This window comes from Syngnathoides biaculeatus, chromosome 23 (assembly GCF_019802595.1).
Source record: "Syngnathoides biaculeatus isolate LvHL_M chromosome 23, ASM1980259v1, whole genome shotgun sequence".
Lineage (NCBI taxonomy): Eukaryota > Metazoa > Chordata > Actinopteri > Syngnathiformes > Syngnathidae > Syngnathoides > Syngnathoides biaculeatus.
Genome location: NC_084662.1, coordinates 16,480,666 through 16,494,806, shown reverse-complemented (window position 1 = coordinate 16,494,806; position 14,141 = coordinate 16,480,666). Strand labels below are relative to the sequence as shown.

General features: G+C 44.5%; 2 protein-coding genes across 2 annotated transcripts; one reads left to right on the top strand and one right to left on the bottom strand.

The window, feature by feature from the left end:
* Nucleotides 1-5,198: 5,198 nt before the first annotated feature.
* Nucleotides 5,199-6,894, top strand: nsl1 (NSL1 component of MIS12 kinetochore complex). Its single transcript, XM_061812358.1, has 6 exons — nt 5,199-5,470; nt 5,632-5,704; nt 5,788-5,921; nt 6,114-6,168; nt 6,319-6,386; nt 6,553-6,894. Exons 1-6 carry the CDS (start codon nt 5,270-5,272, stop codon nt 6,808-6,810), a joined length of 789 nt encoding a protein of 262 aa, XP_061668342.1. The 5' UTR covers nt 5,199-5,269; the 3' UTR covers nt 6,811-6,894.
* A 3,217-nt stretch (nt 6,895-10,111) lies between these two features.
* Nucleotides 10,112-13,748, bottom strand: atf3 (activating transcription factor 3). Its single transcript, XM_061812953.1, has 4 exons — nt 13,619-13,748; nt 12,396-12,621; nt 12,158-12,265; nt 10,112-11,397 (listed from the first exon to the last, which is right to left on the bottom strand). Exons 2-4 carry the CDS (start codon nt 12,618-12,620, stop codon nt 11,080-11,082), a joined length of 651 nt encoding a protein of 216 aa, XP_061668937.1. The 5' UTR covers nt 12,621; nt 13,619-13,748; the 3' UTR covers nt 10,112-11,079.
* Between the last annotated feature and the right edge of the window lie 393 nt (nt 13,749-14,141).

The window sequence follows — 14,141 nt, the reverse complement described above, 5'->3', positions numbered from 1 at the left end:
TGGCCCAACCTCAGCAAGGACGTAAGGGAGTTTGTCAACGCCTGCCTGGTGTGTGCGGCCAATAAGACTTCCCGCCTACGGCCTGTTGGTGAGTTGCGACCCCTGTCCACCCCCTTTCGTCCGTGGTCACACATCGCCCTGGACTTCGTCACCGGCCTGCCACCCTCCCAAGAGAACACAGTGGTGCTGTCTGTAGTGGACCGTTTCTCCAAGATGTTCCACTTCGTGCCGCTTCCAAAGATCCCGTCGGCCAAGCAGACAGCCCAGCTGGTGTTAGACGATGTCGTCCGTTACCACGGGCTACCCCAGGACATCATTTCGGACAGGGGTCCGCAATTCAACGCCCGCTTCTGGAAGGAATTCTGCAACCTCATCGGCGCTTCAGCTAGTCTGACATCGGGTCATCACCCGGAGTCTAATGGCCAGACGGAGAGAATAAATCAGGAGTAGGAGACCGGACTCCGACGCCTGGCATCCAGGGACCAGAGCACGTGGAGCCAGCACATCAAGTGGGTAGAGTATGTCCACAATTCTCTGCCCTCCATCTCCACAGGTATGGCTCCACTCCACGTCGTGCATGGCTATCCTCCGTCTCTGTTTCCTCCACTGGCCGCAGACTCTGCGGTTCCGTCGGCCCTGGCCGTGGTAAGATGCTGCAAACGAACCTGGGAAGCAGCTCGGAGGACACTGCTGCGCATGAGCAGCGCCTACAAGTCCGCAGCGGACCGCAAGAGAAGGGCCGCACCAGCACTCAGGGTGGGAGAGCGAGTGTGGCTCTCCACCAAAGATCTCCCGCCGCAAACTTGCTCCCAGGTTCGTTGGCCCGTTCCCAATTACCAAGATCATTAACCCAGTCGCGTCTCACTGAAACTGCCCAGGTCGATGAGGGTGCACCCTACGTTCCACGTCAGCAGACTTCGCCCGAATCGCCCTTCGCCGCTGGCTCCTCCGGCCCAGCCCCCCGCGTGCTGGACAGTGGGCCGGCTGCTGTCTTCCCGCCACAGGGTAAGGGGGGTCCAGTACCTGGTGGACTGGGAGGGATATGGACCGGAGGAGCGCTCCTGGATCCCCTCCCGTTTCGTCGTGGACCGCTCCCTCATCAGGGACTTTCACGCAGCCCATCCTGATGCTCCGGGGCCGGCCGTTGAGGGAGGGGTACTGTCATGCTCCTGGCTTCCTGCCCAGGGTGGGCGTGGCCAGCCAATTAGTCAGTGCACACATGCACCTTGTCCCAGCTGATGCCTCCCAGTATATATAGGACCCAGGGGACGACTTGTCCTCCGCCAGATCGTCATCCCTGATGCCTCGTTCCCGCACTTCTGTTTGCCTGACTTCTGCTCTCCGTGGACCGACCAACGCCTGTCCACTGACCACCCTCGTAAGCCAGCCGTACTATTACTTCTGATTGTTTGGACTGTCTGCCTGATCCCAGACCTTGGACAGAATAAAGGTTTCCTCTGCACTGTCTGCTTGTCTCTTGAGTCGTGCATTTGGGTCCACCCTCGTGACAAATTTATTTACCCGGTTTGGTCAAGTGATGGTCCACTTAAAGCGGATTCTTCATCTAGAAAGATATGAACTATTTTAACAAATCATTATCCCTCTCCATATCACGGTTGCCTTTTTTTTTTTTTTCCCAGTCTCACTGATTTTTAAATCGATCTAATATAATAACATCCTAGAAGGTGTTACACATCCATTCCAATTAACTGCTTGAAACCTTTTTTTGGGACAAATTCATATTTTGGATTTTTTTATTCACGAGTTCCTCGTATTTGAAGGCATCACCGTATATTTGTAGGCCAAATAATGCGGCCTGCAGTCAGTGTACATCTTATTTCCTGCACAGTCAGTGCCTGAATCCAAATGGAATCACACAATGGAGACATTTCATAAATCATAATATCGTCTTGTGCAGAAATGACCCATTGTAAAACGACGCTGTCAATCACAAACAGTAGCTCGTCCATATGCCGCCGTCGTTAGCTGTAATGCGCTAATCCTGATTATCTTGGAGCAGATAAGACCACAAGTTGAGAAAAGATTGTTCTTCTTCCAATGTAGACAAATGGCTGCTTTTGCGCAAAATGTTGATGGCCACAATATATTTGGCAATGTTCAGCTCAATTGATTAATTGTATCAGCATTCATTTGTTCGCAAAAGTCGACTTCTTTTCTATTGGCCAGTGCGCGCCATTGCTCCCAAGAAAAGGTCTTTGGAGTGGAGCTCCTCATGTTTCTCGCTGCCGAGGCAACCCGTGCATTTCCCACACATACGCACACGCGCGTCCTCCACAAAACAAACATGTGCGACATGGCGAAGACGCCACGGGACATCGACCGGCACCGGGAGACGTGGTGTCGGGTGGAATCCAACGCCCGCTGTGCCTGGGAGAGAGTCGAGAGGAAACACTACAGGGCGCACCTGAGGTCCAGCCCGGCGCTCCTTGCCGCCATGGCCGGTGGGCCGCGACGAGAGGCGCCCGGTAGGGGCGACCCACCGCGGCCCGACCGCCTCCCAGAGAGACGCCATTTTGAAGAAAGCTGTGAGTGCTGCTCTATCTATTTTCTTTTGCCACTTATCCTCATGAGGGTCGTGGGGTATCTATCTATCTATCTAGCTAGCTATCATTTGTGTCCACTGTGAAAAGTTACCCAGGTTAGCAAAGTAAGAAATCTGCCTGACGTCGGGCGAGTTTTTTTATTAAAGCGTTAATCGCGTGGTCTCCTCCAGATGATTGCCAGCTGCCGTGGAGCACCGGCGACCCCTCGCACCAGAACGGCGCCCGCTGACCTCTGGCACACAAACCCTTCCTCAGCATGGCCGCCCGCGTTCACGCCGCCGCTAAGCTGATCCTTTACAACAACATGACACTAAGCCACATTCCTCCCCTCGCTCCGTACGTGCGTACTGTATATGTGTCCGAGTTTGAACAATTGTAATCTGATTACTCTGCTCAAAGTCACATGGCTGTTATGATGTGTTTGCGGTGCGCGTGCATTTTTCTTTATGTGTAATCAGGGCTGAGCCATATGGGCTTACAATAAAATTTTACAAATGAGGTTTTCGCCACAACACAATTTGAACCAATTTGTACTCCTTCACTTTCAGAAAGTGATAGTGACATTCAAAACAAGTTTGTCTTTGTTTTTTTCCCGCGTTCTGGTATTTGCTTTACTTCTCCTGTGGGCAAACTAGCTTCAAAACATTCATTAAAAAGAATCATTCGTACAACATAAACGGAACTATGTCCAAACATGTTCCACAAACTTTTGCCAGCCTGTAGTTGCACAACCTGTTCTGTATTAAGAACTTGGCAGTTCATTTATTGACCTCGGCGGCATGGTGGTGCAGGTGGAAAGCTTTGGACTCACAGTTCTGAGGACCTGGATTCAATCCCAACCCCGCCTGTGTGCACTTTGCATGTTCTCCCCGTGCCTACATTGGTTTTCTCCGGGCATTCTGGTTCATGAGGATGAGCGGGTAAGAAAATGGATGGATGGATTTATTGACTTAGTCCAAATCCTCATTTTTAATTCAACCCAAACTTCAGGGCCGGACGATCATTTAACTTTCATAATAAGGTGAGGGTCACAAAATATCATCTTGGGGGCTGCAAATGGCCCGCGGGCCGCCAGTTTGAGACCCCCGATCTAAATGTTTCAGAGGGAGTACTTTTGGGTCAGCTGGTAAGGCGTTGGCCTCACAATTCTGAGGACCGGGGATCGATCCCGGCCCCGCCTGTGTGGACTTTGCATGTTCTCCCCGTGCCTGCGTGGGTTTTCTCCGGGCACTCCGGTTTCTTCCCACATCCCAAAAACTTGCAACATTGATTGGGCACTCTAAATTGCCCCTAGGTGTGATTGTGAGGGCGGCTGTTGTCTGTCCCCATGTGCCCTGCGATTGGCTGGCAATCAGTTCAGGGTGTATCCCACCTCCTGCCCGTTGACACCTGGAATAGATTCCAGCACTCCCCGCGATCCTTTTGAGGATAAGCGGCGAAGAAAATGGATGGATGGAGTACTTTTGTCCAAACAGTGGTGCTTCCAGATCCAAGTGAGTTTTTGGAAATAGATGTTGCTCTTTGGCTGATATTACAACACAAATGGTACAGCAACACGCATAGACAGACAATATAACAATGATTGCAGGCATATATTTTTTATCCTCTGCACAAATTGACTCTTACTTCATCTTACTGAGTCACTTACAATACAAGTGTCGGTCCGCATTGACAGGTCGTCACGTCTTGGCCTCATCGGTGCAAAAAAATGACTCCATGGAAGCAAGAAAGAGTTGAGCCTCAAGATGACTGAAGACAAGAGTACATCAACATTTATTTACAAGACACTTCCGTTATTTTCATGTCAACTGTTCACTGTACGATGCTGACAGTCAAAGAACCATGTTGCATGAACCTGAGCGGACATTTTCCAAGTCGAAGCACTGAGGTTGCTTTCAATACGCAAGATGTATTTTTCTTTGATTTAGGTTTAATAGGGCAGTAAACAGTTTGAAGTGTCTTTTTTGGATAATTGTTCTCCGTCTTTGCTACTTGTTATTGAAGTGAGTTGTTTTCCTTGTCACTATACTTGTATCTTGACTTTTTTTCCGCTTAAGCACGTTTCAGTCTACTTTTGTAATCCTATTTAAGTGAAGGAGTGAAATCCGTACTTTGACTTATACCAATGGTTTTTGTTGTTGTTGTTTTTTTTTTAACACTGGGTATAAGTACTTTTGCTACCTGTGGTTTGAGAGGTAACCGAGGCGAAAGGCGAGTTTTCACCACATTTTTCTCAGCTCTCACGACGAGACACAGCACGATTCGCTTCTTCATTTCATGTCAAATGAAAGATGGCCTCAACGAAAAACAAACACGCCTTTGCTCCCCTCCAGGGGCCTCACAACCGACGAAGTACCAAAGCTCCACTCCACACTCATCTCCGCCATTTTAATCCCCCTTTTGTCCCTGTCGCAACAAAAACTTGAATTATCATTTCACACTTGGTAAATTCTTAAGCAGCGGACAAAGACCAAGTATGTCACGATCTGAAGACTCAGTGATGATGTTAATGTGAATGAGGACGACAATATTGATGTATTTTTTAAAGGAATATCCGTTATACTTTAGTAAAAACAAACCAAAATCAAATTCAATATTTTTTTGTAGTTACTCGAGTCCTGGAACCATTGCGTCCAGCACTTGTTTCTACAGGAAGCTTCAGAAGCGGTGCAACCCGGAAAGAGGAAGACTTTTCAAAACAAATCATGGCGGTAAAAATGGACGCGCAAGCTCGAACGTATACGCTCGCTCGTGAGATAAACGAAGACTTCAGAGTGCGGCTGACGTCTAAAAAACAAGCTATCGAACAGATGAATCAGTACAAAGTGATTTTTAAAAAAGCACTGGACGGACAAACGGGCGTTCCGGAGAAAACGAAAGGAATTTTACTTGAGGAGCTGCAAACTGTAAGTTTATAGAAGCGACTGACTAACTCCTCACACATCCTAAAAAAAATAAAGAAAAAAACCCCGCCAGGTTTTTACATTCCGATTGTAAATTAAAACTGCCGGGAAGATTCTGATAACTCGAGTTTTATTATTAATGTTCCGCACTCTTTCGCACGCAGGACTTTGAGGCTGCCGTTCAAGCGAACGTGTTGGTGAATGGACAGACGTGGGACGACGCCCCAAATGACGACGGTGACCCATCCCTTAATGTTACCCGCATAGTATGGCAACCTCCATCTGTAAAGCAAGCTAAATGATCTCTGCCGTCCCTTCAGAGGAGGACAAGTTGGCCCGTCTGGAGAAGACGCTGGACGATGCAATCGTGGAGACGGCGTGTAAGCGACGCGCATTCCCCCCGAAAATCTTACGCTTTGCGTTGCGGTCCCTCAAAGCTGAGAGGCAGCTTCTGGTGAGTGCAACGCAAGACTGATGAATTTACTGGCGTGCAAATCCACCTAATACTGTTCAAAATCCACCCATCCGTTTTCTTGGCCTTCTTGAAGCATACATTAACAAACGTGCAAAAAAATATTCAGTGAGTGTGCGTGTTAGGAACATTGTATGAATTATGTAAACGCTCAGCTTGTGTCATATTCTTTAGGACTTCTATGAAAAACCAGTCAAATCTCAACTGATGCTCACAGATGCTCAAACAGGTAATCATTCACACAAACTCCAACGAATGTGACCCAAGTGAGACTTTAGATACTTTGCCTCCCCCTGCTGGAATCACAGTGTATCAGCAGATCTTTATGATAACTGGGAAGTTCCGTTTTTAATTTTTCGAATTTGTGTCATGCGATCAGAGAACTTGATGAAGGACCTGTCAGATCGCACATCTGGATTGGCGAAACATGCTACAGAAGTCATCAAGGTATAATTCTACATATGCAGTAATCACTTGCTATACAGCAGTTCATTTATTGCGGATTCAGTACGTTGCATACATTCGCAAATGATAACATTAGTCCGACGAATAGTTAATGCATGAACTCGTAAAAAAAGATGACGCAGAGGATAATGATGTGCGTTTCTTGCAGTCCATCCACGCGCTGCAGAATCAGGCCAGGCTCTTACATGAGCTGATCAACGTGAAACCCAATCGGGCGTCGGAAGAGGTGCATCGGGAGGTGTTTGGCGGCACCCGATCGGAAGAAGCTCCGCCCCGCCCGCCGAACGTGACCCGGAGCGGCGAGGCGTCGAGGCTGGAGTCCTTCCGGCGAGGCGCCGACGACCCTCTCGCCTCGGCGGGATACGTGGGGAAAAAAGTCAAAAAGGAAATGGAAATAAATGTTTAGCCAACGTCATAGCGGTGCTCTCTGCTGAACTTTAAGGTTTTTAAAGTGGCAAATATAATAAAAATAAATGTGTATGTAAAATGATTTGACTAAAATAATGTATACAGTGTGACTTTAATAATGTATACACTGGATGTAAAGTATTCAATTATTGTGAAGACTAAGACATCTCAAATCTTTTTCCATCAATGTGATCTATAACCTCCATCTGTCCATTTCCCTTGCTGCTTATCCTCACGAGGGCTGCGGGGAGTGGTCGAGCCTTTCCCAGCCATCATCGGGCGGGAGGCGGGGTACACCCTGAACTGGTCGCCAGCCAATCGCAGGGCATATTGAGACTGTCACAAACAATCACACCTAGGGGCAATTTAGAGTGTCCAATTTATGTTACATGTTTTTTTGGGGGGATGTGGGAGAAAACCGGAGTGCCCGGAGAAAACCCACGCAGGCACGGGAAGAACATGCAAACTCCACACAGGCGAGCCGGGATTTGAACCCCGGTCCTCAGAACTGTGAAAACAACACTTTCCTGCAGAGCCACTGGCCCGCCCGTAATCTATAACCTATATTGTAAAAAAAAAAAAAAAAATTCAAGAGGCGGAGGAAAAAAACATGGCACAATAAATGTATTTAATCAATTTAAAAAGCATTTAAAACATGCTTTGTACGTCACGTTACAATAACACAACCTGATGCCTTCTTTAGACTATTGACTAACATACTAATTCAAAACACCGAAATTCGTCATTTAAAAAAATTTGAATAGGAACACATTATGTAAAATCACAACTGAGAGGCAAGTATGATGAAATTTAAAAGCATATATTAAGTCTAAAATGTGTGAGTCTGTATTTGTATTTTGGACTTTGGTGTAATTAATGAACACAGTCACTGAACCATTAAAATTGCTTTTAGTGAGTCAGCTACAAAAAGTCATGTAAAAGAAATAAAGTAAATCATCAAGGAATAGAGATGTTTAATACTTCTTCATTCTTTTCACAAGCAAGTTTAAAAAAAGATGTATCACCGTCGTCGAAATGTCATAATGTGCAAGTCGTCCACTTTTACAAACGCGCTATTTCAGATTTTATAAGTTCACTAAAACGCCACGAGAGGTCGACAAATACTCACAAAATGATGAGTCGACAAATGTATCGTGTTTTTAATTTTAAAAAATGAAAATGGATGCTTTACAACCACTAAAATTACATTTTTACATAAAAAAAACTTTAAGGAAACTAAACACCTATTTATAAATTCGAACCAGTGTTTTCAGTCATCTAACAATTTATGATATGATGGACTCAACAACATTGGATTGATGCTTTGCATTTGAAATTAAAAAAATACATGAAAAAATGTTTTGGCAACAGAAGTCCGCACGGCTAAAAAGGCGACCAGAAAACTTTGACAGGAACTTATTTCGCCTGCTTTCATTGTTGAGTCCAAACCAAAACAGCTTCTATGATTATTATACAGTACACAGTGCGATGCTCACCTTTATTTTGATTAATATTGGTTCAGAAGGAGGAGTTTTAATATCGGGGGCCTGCTTGTGCTAACGGGATAAAAGAGCCTTGAAGCACCTGCGAACAATTGATAAAGTGATCAATGGTTCTAGAACGTTCTAGAATCGTAGCATGTGCTAACCTCATGAAAGTCTTGTTGATTCATGTGAGTCCAAACGTTTTCCTACGTATTGAATGTAATTCGATTTCTTTCCAACGGTGGCCGCCCGTTCACGCTAACGTGACGACAGCCTCTTTGGTGAACTTTTTACCGTTTTCTATTTTTACAATGCACTCCAACTCAACTTCCTAAATTTTTTTTTTTTTTTTGCGTCAGCCCGCTCTACACGTCGGCTAACTTGCAAAGCTCGACTTGCTGCTGCTAAGGCTGAACTTGTGACAGGGAAGTTGCTTCAGGCGTCTTACCGCCATTTGTGACAAGACTTGCATCATTGTTCTGAGAGAATGACTAAGTACGTGTGTGTGTGTCCTTTAACCACGTGCTAATTGCGGCCTGTTAATATTTGAACAAAAAGGAAGACAAAAGTTTGAGATGAAAATTGCTAGTCTACAGTCGGCAAAAAGTCTTCAATCAAATTTGAACCATTCAAACGCCCAACAATTCAGGGACGAGTTCCAATCCCTGCGGGATCCCGCAGGTAACGTTACAATACTCGCCGGTCACATTGTTGTGGATTACACATTGTGTCCTCTTTCAGAGAGAACCTCTAAACCAGGAAGTTGCTCAACCTTTAATACTGACTCATATTTCCAGGCAACCAAAGTGATATATTATGATCAACGGTTTTGTTAAGCTTTTGTGTCACGATTCTTTTCAAGAATTTGGGGTTATAAAGGGAAGAATTAACACTGGGTTAAGCCCATTATGGTCCAGGTTACAGCTTTAAATTAAAATGGGCTCTAATGATGGCGGTCTTAAAAGTTGAAGGTACATTTTCCAGAGGAAGTGGATACGTTAATAATGTTAAAAATAGAAGGCCTGGGGTAGGAAATAGCTCTTAACCGAGATTCCCGGGTGGGAGGTCGCGCAAGTCTGTTTTGCCGCACTAACAAGTTGTGCGAGTCTTTCAAGGGATACTTCCTCAACCCCGTTGCAAGTCAGATCAGCGACCATTGGTGATTATTCTTTTAATAACAATTTTGCTCAATTTATGTCATCCGGAGTCACTGATGGTGCAGTGGCACACACCCCTACCTTTGGTGCGGGCAGCGTGGGATTGATTCCCGCTCAGTGATGGTGTCAGTATCTGCCTTGTGACTGACTAGCAACCAGTCCAGGGTTTCCCCCGAAGCTAGCTGGGATAGGCTCCAGCTTTCCTCAGAACCCCTGTGAGGATAAGCAGCTTGGATAACGACATGACGTTATCCGGTTCAGGTTCTTTGAGTTGGCGTTAGACCTGTCCACCAAATTTCATGTTACTAAGTCAAACGGGCCTCTGGCACTTTTGAGCGGCTCAAAGCAAAATGGCACACTTCCAGGAACAAGTTTCCGCGGGCTTGTCATAGAACATTTTATTAACCAAAGTTTAAAAAACAAACAAAAAAACAGAACATGAACATGCTGGTCTCTGACCTGCTATATGTTGAACATTTTGGCTCAAAGCTCTAACGGTCACATGACCAAACGTGTAAAAGTAATGAGTATAAAATAACATTTGTGTAGCTTTACCACACACACACACACACACACACACACACACACACACACAAAACTTGTGAGGTGACACCCATAAACACACACACATGAATATAGAAATGTAGACATATTTTACACACACACACCAACATGTAGCCGTTTAGCTCGTACATTAGAATGACAACATCACTTGCGTCGAGTTTTGCGGTGTCGGAATCGTTGCGACACACTCGGGACGCGACTTGTAAGGTCCTGAGTGGCTACAACTAGCAATTAGCAGCATTTTCAGTAGCAGACGGTATTGAGAGTTAACCGTTTGTTTTTAAATAATAAACAATTAAAAAAATTAATTCCCGTTCAGCTTCTTTGTGCATCGCTGAACAGGAAGTAGTGGTACAACAGTCAAAAGTGCCATTTAGTGGACACGGCACTACATAACTTAAAAAAAAAAAAAAAAAAAGGCATCAAAACCATACCAATAACAATTGAAAGTCAAGTTTGTGATGCCGTTGAATTCGTCCAATCAGCAGCTTTGGATTGTTGGGTGAGGGGTTGGGGGGCGGGGCCACCATTTGCCTCACTTAGCAGCACTGAAGACCCTCAGTACCTCGTAGATAAATATTTCATTTCTTGTGGCGCTTCTAGAATTTTCCATGGCAAGATGGATGGAGGTTGGGATGAATAATTTTGAATGTTTTCTTTTTTTTTTTTTTTTTAAATGGGGAAACTTTCCATGGGAATTGAGGTGCTGAAGGAGTGTACTTAAATTTTTTTCCTGCTATGATGCCTGAATTTATTTTCTGGGAATCAATATATATAATTATTATATTTTATACGTGACCCGGCAACATTTAGCTCTCCATGCCCTCATGGGCTTCCGCTAACAGGCTCGTACCTCAATTTGTCTGGCACCTCGCAGACTGCGGTACCACCGTAGTTGCATGCAATCGGGTTCTTTTAATCAGGATTATGTAAAAAAATTTCCCTATAAAGAGACGACATTCGATTCATAAATTCCTGATGAAGTCCCATAAATACCCATGGAAAGTTAAACAAAACAAAAAAACCGTCAAAATTCACAGAATTCAGCAGTGCGGCGTCCCGTCACATGGAAACCGAACACTGGACGTGGTCCAGGCTCAGGAGCCCGCCTGCGGGGTCCAGTTCCGGGGCGTCGAAGATGGAGCCGGCGCCGTCTTGGAGGGCAAAGATGGCGGTCTGGGCGCAGATGGCGCCCTGGCTCTCCTGTAGGTGGCGCACGAAGAGGTTGGTGTCCTCGTCGGGGGTTCGTCCGTTCTGGGCCCGGACGATGCAGGTGGGCCGGTGCTGGTTGAGCATGTAGGACAGGTGCTGCTTCTGCTGGTTCAGAGCTTTGATCTGAGCCTTCAGGTTGACGTTGACGCTCTCCAGCTTCTCCGACTCCTGCCGGCGCAAAATGTGGGAAAAGTTCACTTCAAGTGCTGAGAACGTGTTCCCGATTCAGTGTAAAACAAAAATGAAAACATATTCGTGTTGTTGTATGCTCAATCTGCTGCATTGTTTGAAGATTACTGTCTCCGGCAACGTCGGTGCTAGATTCACTAGCCCATCTATGGCATCTCATATTACGTGTTAGCATTAAGCAAGCTAACTTTTGTAAGGATTATACTGTAGCATCTACGTGGCAGTTAGTTAACTGTGAATTGACATCATAAATTTGATTAGGATGCAGTTCCTGGATTGTTTTCCAAAAATAAAAGCAGATGTTTCCTGTTTTTATTTTGATTCAACACAGAAGACAATCAGTCTCCTTCTATGGAGGATGACCGAAATTCCAAAGATTTGGACAAGATCATTCTCAAAATAGTTGTCAATTACTAGATTGTCTATGACTAATCGATGTTGATTGTGTGTCATACACGGTAACTGATCATTAATCTATTTTCTGCACAATTTGTAATAATCCGTTTCAATAAAGGGATGGAAATTGAAAAATGTTTGTTGAAAAAAAAAAAATAAAAAAAGATGATTAAAATATTTGTTATTTGCAGCCAGAAAAAAAAAAAAAATAAACACACAGATTTGACCAGAGGTATGTGCATCAAGGCTGCAAAATATATATATATATTTTTTTCATCTTGCGTCACGTGTCCAAATTTTCCCGAGAAAAGAGGAAGTGGGCAACGTTGAGGTGAAAACGTACTTGCAGCAAATATTCCGTCCTGTCCTTCTTCTTTTTGCGGCATTTGGCGGCGGCGGCCTTGTTGTTCTCCCTCCGTCGCTTCCTCCTTTCGAATTCGGTCTGCGACAGCTGGTGGAAAAGTCGCAAATTATTGATATGAAAAATCGTTGTACATGTGTAATTGCTCAAAAAAAAAAAAAAAAAAAAAAAAAGATTTTAAACAAAATAAAAAGGCCGCTCTTTGTAAATCGGACCTCACCTGTGTCTTCCCTCCGGTGCCGAGGTCCGAGCAGGAGCTGGCGCCGTCCGAGCTGACGTCGGCGCCGAGCCTCTCGGCCCGGACGGCGAGGCCCAGGTCGTCGTTGGCGCTGGGCGTCAGGTGGCTCAAGTCGTCCAGCGACAGCGAGCCCGGCGGAGACAAACGCGGGACCAGCGCCGAGCAGCTGATGTCGGCCAACGTCGGGCGAGAGTTTTGCAGCATCATCCTGGGAACAGCCCGAAAATTCCTTTGATTGTTAAAATGGCGCCAGAATGTATTTTTTTTCCATTTCACCTAAAAGCCTTATTAATAATGTATACATTAGTATTATTGACAAATTAATCAATCGTCCGCCAGGGATACCCAGTAGTAGTACATAATAACTGGTACAAAACATGTTTTTGACTTTGAAACGTAGATCAGATGACAAAAGTGAGAGATCAAAGAGAGATTATTAATCATGAGTCTATTTTGGAGGTACAATTTTTATTTAAATGAAGGGAGTTTCCTGAAAAGTGAAGCTTGCCCAGGTTTCTGCCCGACAACAGCAATATGGAATATATTTTATTTGAAGTACTGTATAGTGTTTTAGTCAATAATCTTGTTTTTGATAAACACATAGGCCTACGAGGCTGCTCTATTTTATAATATCGTCAAAAGTCGGAGAACCGCTGAATTAGTAGTTTCAATTATTTAGAATAATGATTTAACTTCAATTTAAAAAAATGTCAAAGTTCGACTGATGTAAAGAACCACCAAATGTGAATTTAAGGTTACATTCGTGTTCCAAAGTGAAGTTCCTGAAAACGCACAACATTCCATATATGTAACGTTACAAATGATATATGTGTATATATTTCAAAACAAAATTTTAAGAAAAATTGTGTACGACAGCCCTCATCATTTTCCTTGATGGAAAAATAAGTTAAATCCGGTATTACGCAAATAAAACGCAAAAAAAAAAAAGTTGCAGTAGTTCTCTCAAATGTCCTTGTGATTACTATTAGTCGTATATATATATATATTATATATATATATATATATATATATATATATTTTTTTTTGAGCCGTTTCTCTATCGTCGTCGGCTTTATGCTTCAAAGTCGAAAACGTGACGGCGGAAACGTGCCAACACGCAAGAGGAGCCCAAAAAAGTGCAACAAACAAACAAACGAACGAGCGGAACGTCGGAATGAGAAAGATGACGCCGGAGGCTCACCCACCGGCGACGAAGGCGGAGACGAGGTGCCGAACGTCCGAAGTGAGTCCGAAGTGCGTCCGAAGAGCGTCCGAACCGCGTCCGAAGCGCCTTGTGGAGAGGAGCCGGCCGGGGCGCGTGGAAGATTGAGCAGCTCCGGGTTGCGTCACTTTTATATACTCACCGTGGGAGGGGGCGGGGCGGAGAAGGGGCAGGGGGCGGGGCTCATGACGCGAACATTTCAGCGTCATGATGCAACTCTTAAACTCTTATTAATTGATATCATATACTGTATGAGTCCAGTGGTGACTCCTTTATGTAATTTAAGTACAAAATGTACATTTTTTAAATCGGAAATTAAACTTCATTAACATTTATTATTAAATTACAGTTTTCTTACCTTTTTTTTTCCCCCAAAAAAATCAATATCCATACCTTTTTTCAAACTAGTATTACAACTTCTTCAATCTGTTAATTTTCCAATATTTTACATGTAATAGTCTGACTACTCAGAACTTTTTTGTCTCCTGTAAATAATAACTAAATTA

Coding starts and splice junctions, on each gene's coding strand:
- atf3 (XM_061812953.1), bottom strand. CDS start 12,620: ATGATGCTGCAAAACTCTCGCCCGACGTTGGCCGACATCAGCTGCTCG. Junction 12,266..12,395: donor GCACCGGAGGGAAGACACAG/GTGAGGTCCGAT, acceptor CTTTTCCACCAG/CTGTCGCAGACCGAATTCGA. Junction 11,398..12,157: donor GGACGGAATATTTGCTGCAA/GTACGTTTTCAC, acceptor TTGCGCCGGCAG/GAGTCGGAGAAGCTGGAGAG.
- nsl1 (XM_061812358.1), top strand. CDS start 5,270: ATGGCGGTAAAAATGGACGCGCAAGCTCGAACGTATACGCTCGCTCGT. Junction 5,922..6,113: donor AAGCTGAGAGGCAGCTTCTG/GTGAGTGCAACG, acceptor CATATTCTTTAG/GACTTCTATGAAAAACCAGT. Junction 6,387..6,552: donor ATGCTACAGAAGTCATCAAG/GTATAATTCTAC, acceptor CGTTTCTTGCAG/TCCATCCACGCGCTGCAGAA.